This window comes from Hemitrygon akajei, unplaced genomic scaffold (assembly GCF_048418815.1).
Source record: "Hemitrygon akajei unplaced genomic scaffold, sHemAka1.3 Scf000054, whole genome shotgun sequence".
Lineage (NCBI taxonomy): Eukaryota > Metazoa > Chordata > Chondrichthyes > Myliobatiformes > Dasyatidae > Hemitrygon > Hemitrygon akajei.
The window spans coordinates 2,052,974-2,065,641 of record NW_027331940.1 but is presented as its reverse complement, the minus strand read 5'-3'; the positions used below and the strand labels follow the sequence as shown (position 1 = coordinate 2,065,641).

General features: G+C 38.8%; 1 protein-coding gene across 1 annotated transcript in view; it reads left to right on the top strand.

Moving 5' to 3' along the window:
• LOC140721349 (uncharacterized) overlaps positions 1-12,668 on the top strand; it is an 89,967-nt gene that overhangs the window by 32,070 nt on the left and 45,229 nt on the right. Inside the window, 1 exon segment of the mRNA XM_073036191.1 lies at positions 1-272. Coding sequence (XP_072892292.1) covers positions 1-272 — 272 coding nt within the window.

Here is a 12,668-nt window from a genome sequence, read left to right as displayed (position 1 = left end):
CGAGTTCACACTGGGGAGAAGCCATTCACCTGCTCAGAATGTGGGAAGAGATTCACTCAGTTAACCCACCTACAGAGTCATCAGCGAGTTCACACTGGGGAGAGGCCATTCACCTGCTCAGAATGTGGGAAAGGATTCACTGAGTTATGCAGCCTACAGATACATCAGCGAGTTCACACTGGGGAGAAGCCGTTCACCTGCTCAGAATGTGGGAAGAGATTCACTCAGTCATCCACCCTGCAGAGTCACCATCGAGTTCACACTGGGGAGAGGTCATTCACCTGCTCAGAATGTGGGAAGAGATTCACTCGCTCTTCCAGCCTACAGAGACATGGGCAAGTTCACACTGGGGAGAAGCCGTTCATCTGCTGAGAATGTGGGAAGGGATTCCCTCAGTCATCCCAACTACTGGCACACCAGTCAATTCACAATGGGGAGTGGCCATTGTTATGAATCTCTCGGTTTCGTTTGTTGTGGACTATCATTTTAAGAGACAGAGAGAGAGAGAGAGAGAGATTAAGAAGGCGAATCAGTCTGACTTGCAGCTTGTCTAAATCGCTCGCAGCTTGTTTAGTTTTAACCGAGGACACAGACACTCAGAGTCAGATGGAGATGAAGGAAGAAAAATGGAAGGATCAAAACCAGGGAAATAGGTGCCAAGGGTCACTGTTTGGAATTTTCCTGTGCCCACAAGGGTGGGTTAATTATCGATTCACCGTACATCGAATGTGTGGTTGTCACCTCGTTTGATCCATAGGAATGGATCTGATTTGGGGTATCCAATGAAGACCACTGATGTTTTAACCCTTGCCTGGGTGTGGTGTGGTAATTCACTTGATGATACCTCCTGTGACAAGTCACTTTCGGTGATAATTCGTATGTGGATTTGGAACAACAACAGATAAAATCTACAGTGACTGTTCGCTCGTTTTACCACAATGGAACCTGTGGAATTCAACATAATTGCCTTCTCTCGACATTTACCCCGGATTACAAATATCTCTCTCATCACCTATTCTGTGGATGAACTGAACTTTCATACTTTACCATCTCAAGACTCCAAGCCTTGTTTCCCCCGAGCTCAATAGTTTGGGAGTTATATTTACACACATATATACACATGACACTGTTAACTTCTGTTTATCTTCCTTAAGTTACTATATTATAAGTAGATTCTATTAAAGATAGTTTTAGCATCAAAAACAGACTCCAGGTGTAGTCTATTGCTGCTGGTTCGTTTCTAAAGCGTTACAATTCAGAATAAAATTGGGGCTTGCGTCCAGAATATGAACAGATTTGGGGGTGTATTGATTAATTATTGATTTCATTGGGGAAATTCCTTTTGATTTATTTGTTTGTGGAAAATCAGCAGCAATGGATGTTGATCGATGTCAGGAAGCACCAACCTCTGAGGCATTAGAAGATGTATTGAGTTGTTGAGTCTTGCTAGAAGGTTAAAACTTGCTACGGTGAAATCGACAATAAGGAGGGCACAGATGCAGAGGATAATAGCTGAACATTATGTATCTGAGGGTGTGTTTAAAGTGGAGGAGTTAGAGGTGTTTCCTGAAAGTAAACCTAGTGAGCTTGAGCTCCAGTACAAGTGAGAAAAATTAAAGCTGGAGGCTGCGGAAAGGCAGAGGCAGAAAAACAGAGGGAGGAAGCAGAAAGGCAGAGGCTGTTCGAGCTGGAAAAGATAGAGAGATTGCAGCAAAGGGGTCGAGTGTTAGACTCTGGTGATAAGTTGAGGCCAGTCAGGAAGTTAAATTGGTACCTCCATTTGATGAGGCAGAGGTTGATAAATACTTTCAGCATTTTGAGAAGGTTGCTCAGTGTTTAAAGTGGCCAAGAGAGGGTTGGTGTATTCTCTTACAAAGTGTAAATCAGGGGAAGGCTTAGCAAGCCGATTCTGCTTTGACAGTTGATGAAGCAGCTGATTATAGAACATAGAATAGTACAGCGCAGTACAGGCCCTTCGGCCCACAATGTTGTGCCAACCCTTAAACCCTGCTTCCCATATATCCCCCCCCCCCCACCTTAAATTTCTCTATATACCTGTCTAGTAGCCTTTTGAATTTCACTATATCTGCCTCCACCACGGACTCAGGCAGTGCATTCCACACACCAACCACTCTCTGAGTAAAAAAACCTTCCTCTAATATCCCCCTTGAACTTCCCACCCCTTACCTTAAGCTATGTCCTCTTGTATTCAGCAGTGGTGCCCTGGGGAAGAGGTGATGGCTATCCACTCTATCTATGCCTCTTAATATCTTGTATACCTCTATCATGTCTCCTTTCATCCTCCTTCTCTCCAGAAAGTAAAGCCCCAGCTCTCTTAATCTCTAGCTCCCTTAATCTCTGATCATAACGCATGCTGACTAAACCAGGCAGCATCCTGGTAAATCTCCACTGTACCCTTTCCAATGCTTCCACATCCTTCCTATAGTGAGGCAACCAGAACTGGACACAATACTCCAAGTGTGGCCTAACCAGAGTTTTATAGAGCTGCATCATTATTTTGGGACTCTTAAACTCTGTCCCTCGACAAATGAGAGCTAACACCCCATAAGCTTTCTTAACTACCCTATCTACCTATGAGGCAACTTTCAGGGATCTGTGGACATGAAACCCCAGACCCCTCTGCTCCTCCACACTACCAAGTATCCTGCCATTTACTTTGATTTTACCTTCCAAAGTGCACCGCCTCACACTTCTGAGCGTAGAAGCAAAAAGTAGTAAGGTGGAAAGTAAAAGTGGCAGGCAGGCAAATCCAGGGCAAAAATCAAAAAGGGCCAGTTTTCAACATAATTGTATAAGGTCTAAGAGTGTTTAAAAACAAGGCTTTGTGGGTCAATGCATGGAGCATTTGTAACAAGGTGAATTAATTGAATGTGCAGATAGTTATTAATGAATATGATATAGTTGGGATCAAAGAGACATGACTCCCAGGTGAGCAAGGATGGGAGTTCAACATCCAGGGATATTCAATATTCAGGAGGGAAAGAAAAGGAGGTGGGGTAACGTTGTTGGTTAGAGAGGGGAATTAGTGTAATAGAAAGGAAGGACATTAGCCTAGAGGATGTGAAATCGATATGGGTAGAGCTGCATAACACTAAGGGGCATAAAATGCTGGTGGGAGTTGTGTACACGCCACCTAACAGTACTAGTGAGGTTGGGGATGGCATTAAACAGGAAATTAGAAATGCGTAAAATAAAGGAACAGCAGTTATAATGGGTGACTTCAATCCACATATAGATTGGGTGAACCGAATTGGTAAGGCTGCTGAGGAAGAGGATTTCTTGGAATGTATGTGGGATGGTTTTCTGAACCAACATGTCGAGGAACCAACTAGAGAGCAGGGCATTCTAGACGGTATTATTGAGCAATGAGAAAGGGTTAGTTAGCAATCTTGTCGTGCGAGGCCCCTTGGTTAAGAGTGACCATAATATGGTGGAATTCTTCATTAAGATGGAGAGTGACGTAGTTAATTCAGAAAAAAAGGTTCTGAACTTAAAGAAGGGTAACCTTGAAGGTATGAGACAGAAATTAGCTAAGATAGACTGGCAAATGATACTTAAGGGTTGACAGTGGATATGCAATGACAAGCATTTAAAGATCGCGTGGATGAACTACAACAAGTGTTCATCCCAGTTTGGCAAAAGAATAAACCAGGGAAGGTAGTGCACCCGTGTCTGACAAGGGAAATTAGGGATAGTATCAGTTCCAAAGAAGAAACATACAAATTAGCCAGAAAAGGCTGCATACCTGAGGACTGGGAGAAATTCAGAGTCCAGCAGAGGAGGACAAAGGGATTAATTAGGAAAGGGACAAAAGATTATGAGAGAAAGCTGGCAGGGAGCATAAAAACTGATTGTAAAATCTTTTATAGCCTTTTAAAGAAAACGATTGGTTAAGACAAATGTAGGTCCCTTGCAGTCAGAAACAGGTGAATTGATCATGGGGAACAAGGACATGGCAGACCAATTGAATAACTACTTTGGTTCTGTCTTCACTAACGAGGACATTAATAATCTTCTGGAAATAGTAGGGGACTGAGGGTCTAGTTAGATGGAGGAACTGAGGGAAATGCATGTTCGTAGGGAAGTGGTGTTAGGTAAATTGAAGGGATTAAAGGCAGATAACTCCCCAGGGCCAGATGGCCTGCATCCCAGAGTGCTTAAGGAAGTAGCCTAAGAAACAGTGGATGCATTAGTGATAATTTTTCAAAACTCTTTAGATTCTGGATCATTTCCTGAGGATTGGAGTGTGGCTAATTTAACCCCACTTCTTAAAAAAGGAGGGAGAGAGAGATCGCGGAATTGTAGACTGGTTAGCCTGATATCGGTGGTGGGGAAAATGCTAGTCAGTTATTAAAGATGTGATAACAGCACATTTGGAAAGAGGTGAAATCATCGGACAAAGTCAGCATGGATTTGTGAAAGGTAAATCATGTCTGACAAATCTTATAGAATTTTTTGAGGATGTAACTAGTAGAGCGGATATGGGAGATCCAGTGGATGTGGTATATTTGGATTTTCAAAAGGGTTTTGACAAGGTCCCACACAGGAGATTAGTGTGCAAACTTAAAGCACACGGTATTGGGGGTATGGTATTGATGTGGATAGAGAATTGTTTGGCAGACAGGAAGCAAAGAGTGGGAATAAACGGGACCATTTCAGAATGGCAGGCAGTGACTAGTGGGGTATTGCAAGGCTCATTGCTGGGACCCCAGTTGTTTACAATATTTATTAATGATTTAGACGAGGGAATTAAATGCAGCATCTCCCAGTTTGCGGAAGACATGAAGCTGGGTGGCAGTGTTAGCTATGAGGAGGATGCTAAGAGGATGCAGGGTGACTTGGATAGGTTAGGTGAGTGGGCAGATTCATGGCAGATGCAATTTAATGTAGATAAATGTGAGGTTCTCCACTTTGGTGGCAAGAGCAGAAAAACAGATTATTAACTGAATGGTGGCCAATTTGGAAAAGGGGAGTCATTGTGTTATTGTACACCAGTCATTGAAAGTTGGCATGCAGGTACAGCAGGTGGTGAAAAAGGCAAATGGTATGTTAGCATTCGTAGCACAAGGATTCAAGTACAGGAGGAGGAAAGTTCTACTGCAGTTGTACAAGGCCTTGGTGAGACCACACCTGGAATATTGTGTTCAGTTTTGGTCCCCTAATCTGAGGACAGACATTCTTGCCATAGAAGGAGTACAAAGAACGTTCATCAGATTGATTCCTGGGATGGCAGGACTTTCATATGAGGAAAGACTAGGCTAATACTCGCTGGAATATAGAAGATTGAGGGGGGATCTTATTGAAACGTGTAAAATTCTAATGGGATCGGACAGGCTAGGTGCTGGAAGATTGTTCCCAATGTTGGAGAAGTCGAGAACGAGGGGTCACAGTTTAAGGATAAAGGGGAAGCATTTTGGGACAGAGATGAGGAAAAAGTTCTTCACACAGAGAGTGGTGAATCTGGAATTCTCTGCCACAGGAAACAGTTGAGGCCAGTTCATTGGCTATATTTAAGAGGGAGTTAGATATGGCCCTTGTGGCTAAAGGGATCAGGGTATGGAGAGAAAGCAGGTACAGAGTTCTGAGTTGAATGATTAGCCATGATCATACAGAATAGCGATGCAGGCCTCAAAGGGCTGAATGGCCTACTCCTGCACCTATTTTATGTGTTTCTATCATCCGAACATCAACTTCCTAATCATTCTGCATCACTTATTAATTCCTTTTTAATTGATTATGGCTTAATTGAAATTTGGAGGCTTATGCATCCTAGTGATAGAGAATACTCTTTTTTTCTCACATGTTCATAATAAATATTCGAGAATCGACTATTTTATAGTCGACCCTCGATTTCTATTTAATGTTCAGAAATGTGAACATGATGCAATTGTTATCTCTGATCATACTCCTTTAAACCTCATAATTGAACTGAAAGATGTTGCTTCTACCAGACCACTTTGTTGTTTTCCAGAACATTTGTCAACGAGGTTCTGGATTTGTTGAGTTTATTGAAACTCAGATAAAAGAGTTTTTTCTCTTTAATAATACAGGAAACGTCTCAAAGTTAGTAATTTGGGATACATTAAAAGACTATTTAGGTGGTCAGATTATTTCATATATAGCTAAACTGAAGAAACAGACAAGAATGGAATTAGATAAAATCTAATACAAATTAAAGAATTAGATAACATCAGTGCTACCTCTCCAAATGTTGCTTTGTTTAGAAGAAGAGTTGAAGTACAATCATAGTATAATTTATTACTAACATATCCTATTGAAGGATATTTGCTTAAATTGTAAAGTCAGTTTTATATTTTTGGGGATAAAAATACTAAGCACTTAGCTTCCCAATTAATGGCAGCTGTAGCTAAAAGACAAATTTTAAAGATTTGTAAAAATAATGGAGATATATCAGGTAATGATAAAGACATCAATAATATTTTTCAGGATATTTATTCTGATCTTTAGAGATCTCAACTTCCTGCAGATTCCTCCAAAATGAAGGCTTTTTTTTACATAAGATTAAATTTCCTCAAATTACTGTTGAAGATCAACAGATGCCTGATGCTTCAATTATTGAGCATGGAATTCAGAAAGCTATGTTGTTAATGCAGTCAGGTAAAGCTCCTGGATTTGATGTGTATTTGGTAGGATTTTACATAAAAATTGAAAGGTTACTTTCTCCTTACCTGTTGGAAATACAAATGAATCCTTTGAGAAGGGTAGTTTACCTTCTTTTTATGAAGCTTCTATTTCTTTAATCCTTAAGAAAGATAAAAATCCTACTGAATGTTCATCATATAGACCTATTTTGTTATTAAATATGGATTCAAAAACTCTGTCTAAGATAATGGCTAACCACTTGGAAAATATTTTAACTAAAATTATCTCGATGGATCAAACAGGCTTTATTAAAGGTCGTTACTGTTTCTCCAATGTTCGGAGATTGATGAACATTATATATTCATCACTATCTAAGGAACCCCAATGTGCTATCTCTTTCGATGCAGAATAGGCATTTGATAGAGTTGAGTGGTCATATTTGTTTAAAGTTTTAGAAAAAAATTGGTTTTGGTAATAATTTCAATAGGTGGATTCAAATGATTTATGAGAATCCTATTGCCACAGTTATTAATAATAATTTCAGGTTCTTTTTTCACTTTCACGTGGCACAAGACAGGGTTTTCCATTAAGCCCTTCATTATTTAATCTTGTACTGGAGCCTTTGGCCATAAAACTCTGTGAAGCTAAAAATATTCATGGTATTTCTATGAATTGAACCATACATAAGATTTCTCTTTACACAGATGATCTTTTGGTTTTTATTTCGAGTCCTGTGGAATCAATTCCTAAACTTTGGAAGCACTGAAAGATTTTGGTAAATTTTCAGGATATAAACTTAACTTCAATAAAAGGGAATTGTTTCCATTAAATGCCCCTGTGTTTATATATAATGATATTCCATTTAGAATTGTTCATTCTTTTAAATATTTAGGTGTTATAATTACAAATAATATAAAGATCTTTATAAAGCTAATGTAGTTCCTTTAATGGACTCCATGAATCAGCTATTTTCTGGATGGAATCCACTTACTCTTTCTTTAATAGGTCGTATCCATGCCGTGAAAATGATGTTTTTACCTAGATTTTTATATATTTTTCAAAATTTTCCTATCTTTTTAAATAAAAAGAATTTGATCAAACTGACTCACTTATTTTGTCCTTTATTTGGAACAATAAAGGACCAAGAGTTAATAAGTATCATTTAAAAAAATCTTAAAACAGATGGTGGACTTGCACTTCCTAATTTAAGACTGTATTATTGGGCTGTTAATAGTCGACAATTATGTTTTTGGCTATATTGGCTTGATAAGAGCCCAAAACCAGGTTGGATTGATTTGGAATTGTAAGCTGTCAAACAATTTCATTTAACCTCATTATTAGGAGCTCCAGTACCTTTACAGCTCTCTAAATTTACAAATTTAAATCTCTACCCTGTTATTAAACAGTCCTTATGGATTTTGTTTCAGTTTTGCAATTATTAAAATTTTAAACAACTTAAATTGTCTGGTTCTTTATATTGAAATTTTTTATTTAAACCTTCAATAACTGATCCTATTTTTCTCCTGTGGAGAAATAAGGGGATCTGTTCTTTTGCAGATTTATTTTGTGATGGCCAATTGATGACTTTTGAAGAGTTAATTAACAAATATCCTCTCTCTCATACACACTTCCTGCAATATTTTCAGGTTAGACATTTTTTTACAACAATACTTATCTAAGTTTCTATATTTGGAAGAATCTGATTTGTTGGATACAATTTTGAATTTGAATCCCATAGTAAGAGGTTCCATTGGTAGAATTTATAATTTATGTTTACTATAAAAAGATATCCTCTCACTAAAGATTAAACAAGATTGTGAGAGAGAACTTAATATGACCTTTGTTAATGAAGATTGCTTGCGTGTTCTGAAAATAGCAAATTCTTCTTCGATATGTGCCAATCACAGTTTAATTCAATTTAAAATTGTTCACCATTATTATTTAACCAAGGTGAGATATCCAAAATATTTCCTAACATAGACAATTACTGTGATAGGTGTAAAACTAAAATAGCCACTTTGTCACATATATTCTGGTCATGTTCTTCATTAAAATCTTTTTGGAAATCTTTGTTTTCTACAATTTCTAAAGCTCTGAAAATTAATTTACAACCTAATACATTGACTGCTCTAATTGGAATATTTCCACATCATATTCAGGGTATTGCATCTTCACATCAACATGTAATTGCATTTGTTACATTGTTGGCAAGAAGGGCTATTTTATTAAAGTGGAAAGATACCTCTGTCCCTACATTAATTCAATGGTTTTCTCAAGTAATGTTATATCTCGGTTTGAAAAAAAAATGGAAGTAGAAATTTTGATCCTTGATTCGATTTTAAGAGAAGATGGAGCTGTTTTGCCAAATTATTTAATTTGAATTATTTTATATGGTTTCCTTCCAATTTTATTTTATATAAGGATGAATTGGCAGTTAATGATTCTTTTTCTTTATATATATATATATAAAGATATCTCTCTCTCTCAGAAAAAGAATCATTAACTGCCAATTCATATGATGGTAAGATGTATTGCCTTGGGAGTTGATTCCTAATGTTTTTTTTTTCTGTTTTCCCTTTTTTTGTAGTTAGTAGGGTTTCTTTTTTTTAGTTAGTTGGGGTTCTCCTTTTTTCCTTCTTTTCCTTATATAAAAGTATATATATATATATTCATTTTCATTTATTTTGATAAGCTTTTTTTCTTCAGCTTTATTAATTGTATATATCAACTTGTTGAAGTTTTGTATCATTTTATAGCTGTAGAAGATTATGCATCAATAAAAAGATTCTGAAAATGAAAATGAAGATTCATTATTTTTGTTAAAGGATTTATGATTTAATCATGATGGCATGAAGTCGATCTGGTATTGAATTGAGAAGCGGCAAGACCTTTCCTGAAATGGAACAAACGGAACAAATAAAGAAATCGGAGAAATCTGTTGCTTTCGCAAAAATACATGATATGAAACTTGAATTTGGTTCGCTCACGGATGACGGATGCTAACGGAAAGATTGACAAATCTATCTCTACTGTTCAAGAATCTCTGAAGAATTTGGACTTTCAATTTCAGATGTTCAAACAGACTATGCATCGAATTGAGATGGAACAGTAACTATTCAGGCAAACAACTAACGAACAAGAATTGAAGATGTCAACTATGGAAAAGGAAGTTAATGAAGTCACTTTGGACTTATCAAGAACAAAGAGAAAAAAAATGATTGATTCAGACAGCATGGGTTTGCCTGAAAATACTGAAACTGGTGACCTGTTAAATTTCTTCTGAGATATGCTGCATTCACTTTTTAGTGAGATCCTTGAAGTGAACCCTTTACTCAACAGAGCACATAGAATTCCGAGAATTCGGCATTTATCTGAAATACGTCCACGACCACTCATACTTTTCTTGCATTGTTATACAAGTAAAAAAGCTATACTCCGAGAGGCTAGAAAAAGAGGACAACTGATCTACAATTCAACTGAAATTGGTATAGTGGAAGATTTTGCTCCTGAGATTTTTGCCGAAAGAAGGAAATAACGGGAAGTGATGATTTTTTCTTTCTCAATAATAGAAATTTCGAGACTTTTTTTTTAATATGAATTGTTAAGAGGAGTTGTGGTTCCTTTTTTATATTAGCTCAATATTTTGACAGTGCATATTCCCTTGTACTTTTATTGAAATATATATTTGATATAACTTCTCTGACTTGTAACTATCCTTATATTTTGTTTAAATCAATAAAAAAAAGATTGAAAATGTACAAGAAATTGGTGAGGCCTAATTTGGAGTATTGTGTGCAGTTTTGGTCACCAACCTGCAGGAAAGATAGAACATAGAATAGTACAGCACATTACAGGCCCTTCGGCCCACAATGTTGTGCCGACCTCAAACCCTGCCTCCCATATAACCCTCCACCTTAAATTCCTCCATATACCTGTCTAGTAGTCTCTTAAACTTCACTAGTGTATCTGCCTCCACCACTGACTCAGACAGTGCATTCCACGCACCAACCACTCTCTGAGTGAAAAACCTTCCTCTAATATCCCCCTTGAACTTCCCTCCTTTTACCTTAAAGCCATGTCCTCTTGTACTGAGCAGTGGTGCCCTGGGGAAGAGGCGCTGGCTGTCCACTCTGTCTATTCCTGTTAGTATCTTGTACACCTCTATCATGTCTCCTCTCATCCTCCTTCTCTCCAAAGAGTAAAGCCCTAGCTCCCTTAATCTCTGATCATAATCCATACTCTTTAAACCAGGCAGCATCCTGGTAAATCTCCTCTGTACACTTTCCAATGCTTCCACATCCTTCCTATAGCGAGGCGACCAGAACTGGACACAGTACTCCAAGTGTGGCCTAACTAGAGTTTTATAGAGCTGCATCGTTACATCGCGTCTCTTAAACTCTATCCCTCGAGTTATGAAGAGTTTCAAAAGATGTAAAGACTTTGAAAGAGTTCAGAGAAAATTCGCAAGGATGTTGCCAGGTCTGGAGGACTTGGGTTATAAGGAGAGTTTGAACAGGTCAGGACTTTATTCCTTGGAATGTTAGAGATTGAGGTCAGATTTCATTGTGATAGAGGGGCATAGACAGTGTAAATGCAAGCTGGCCTTTTCCACTGAGTTTGGGTGGGGCTGCAACCAGATGCCAGGGGTTAAATGTTAAGGGGAACATGAGGAGAAACTTCTTCACACAGACGGTCATCCGGGTGTGGAATGAGCAGCCAGCACAAGTGGTGCACGCGAGCTCGATTTCAACATTTAAGAGGTTTGTATAGATATCTGGATGGTAGGGATATGGGAACAGAAAGTTTAAATAGCTTGCCACCATCTAGATGGGCCAAAGGGCCTGTTTCTGTGTTGAATTTTTCTACACAGAACCTTAAATAATACTAATATTCACTCTAATTCATTTTAGCAGCTGTGCAGCCCAACCATACATCTGAATTGGAGATATCTGCATGGCGTTAAAGTTGTGATACTTTAAGTTAACAGTACATAACAGAAAATCCCATCTGCACGTTAACAAAGGCTATTTGCGTCAGAGTGTTCAGTTACTGTGGGGACAGGCACCCATGCAGCTCAGTGGGAACAGGGAATAATACCAATGGAGAGAGTCAAACTGAGCCAGGTCACAGACGAGATGGCAGAAATGCCCCATTTTTATGGAGACAGGAAGAGCATCAGACAGTTTGATGGTCATTCCAGATACCAGCACTCTGCCCAGTCAGGAGATGATTTCTCTGTCCAACTTGGCTTCAACCTCATTGTAACAGTGTGATGTCAGATCACACATTGGCAACTCAAGTGATCTCATCTGATCAGTCCTTCACCCACTGATGGATTTTTTATATCTTTTTACAGGTTAAATCTGACAATGAATTTGTCTATGGGAATTCAAACGCAACACACCAGTTTTGTTGTCTCTGTCTGGATATTTAAGAAGTGGAGCAAGGGATCCAGACTTTGGGGAGGGATTTACTCGGTCATCTGACTGACTGGCACGCACGTCATTTTACATAGAGGAGAGACCATTAACCTGCTCAGACAATGGGAATGAATTCACTTGGTCATCTCATCTGAAGGCACATCAGCGAGTTCACACTGGGGAGCGGCCATTCACCTGCTCGGACTGTGAGAAGAGATTCACTCACTCTTCCACCCTATGGAAACATCAGCGAGTTCACACTGGGGAGAGGCCGTTTAAATGCTCAGACTGTGGGAAGGGATTCACTCTGTGATCCTCCCTATTAGCGCACCAGTCAGTTCACACTGGGGACAGGTCATTCACCTGCTCAGACTATGGGAAGGAATTCACTCAATCATCCAATCTACAGAGTCATCAGCGAGGTCACACTGGGGAGAAGCCGTTCATTTGCTGTGAATGTGGGAAGGCATTCACATGGTCATCTCATCTACTGAAACACCAGCGAGTTCACACTGGTTAGAGGCCGATCACCTGCTCAGACTTCGGGAAGAGTTTCTCTCAGTCATCTCCACCAAATGAGCATCACTGAGTTCACACTGGGGAGTGACTGTTCACCTGCTGTGA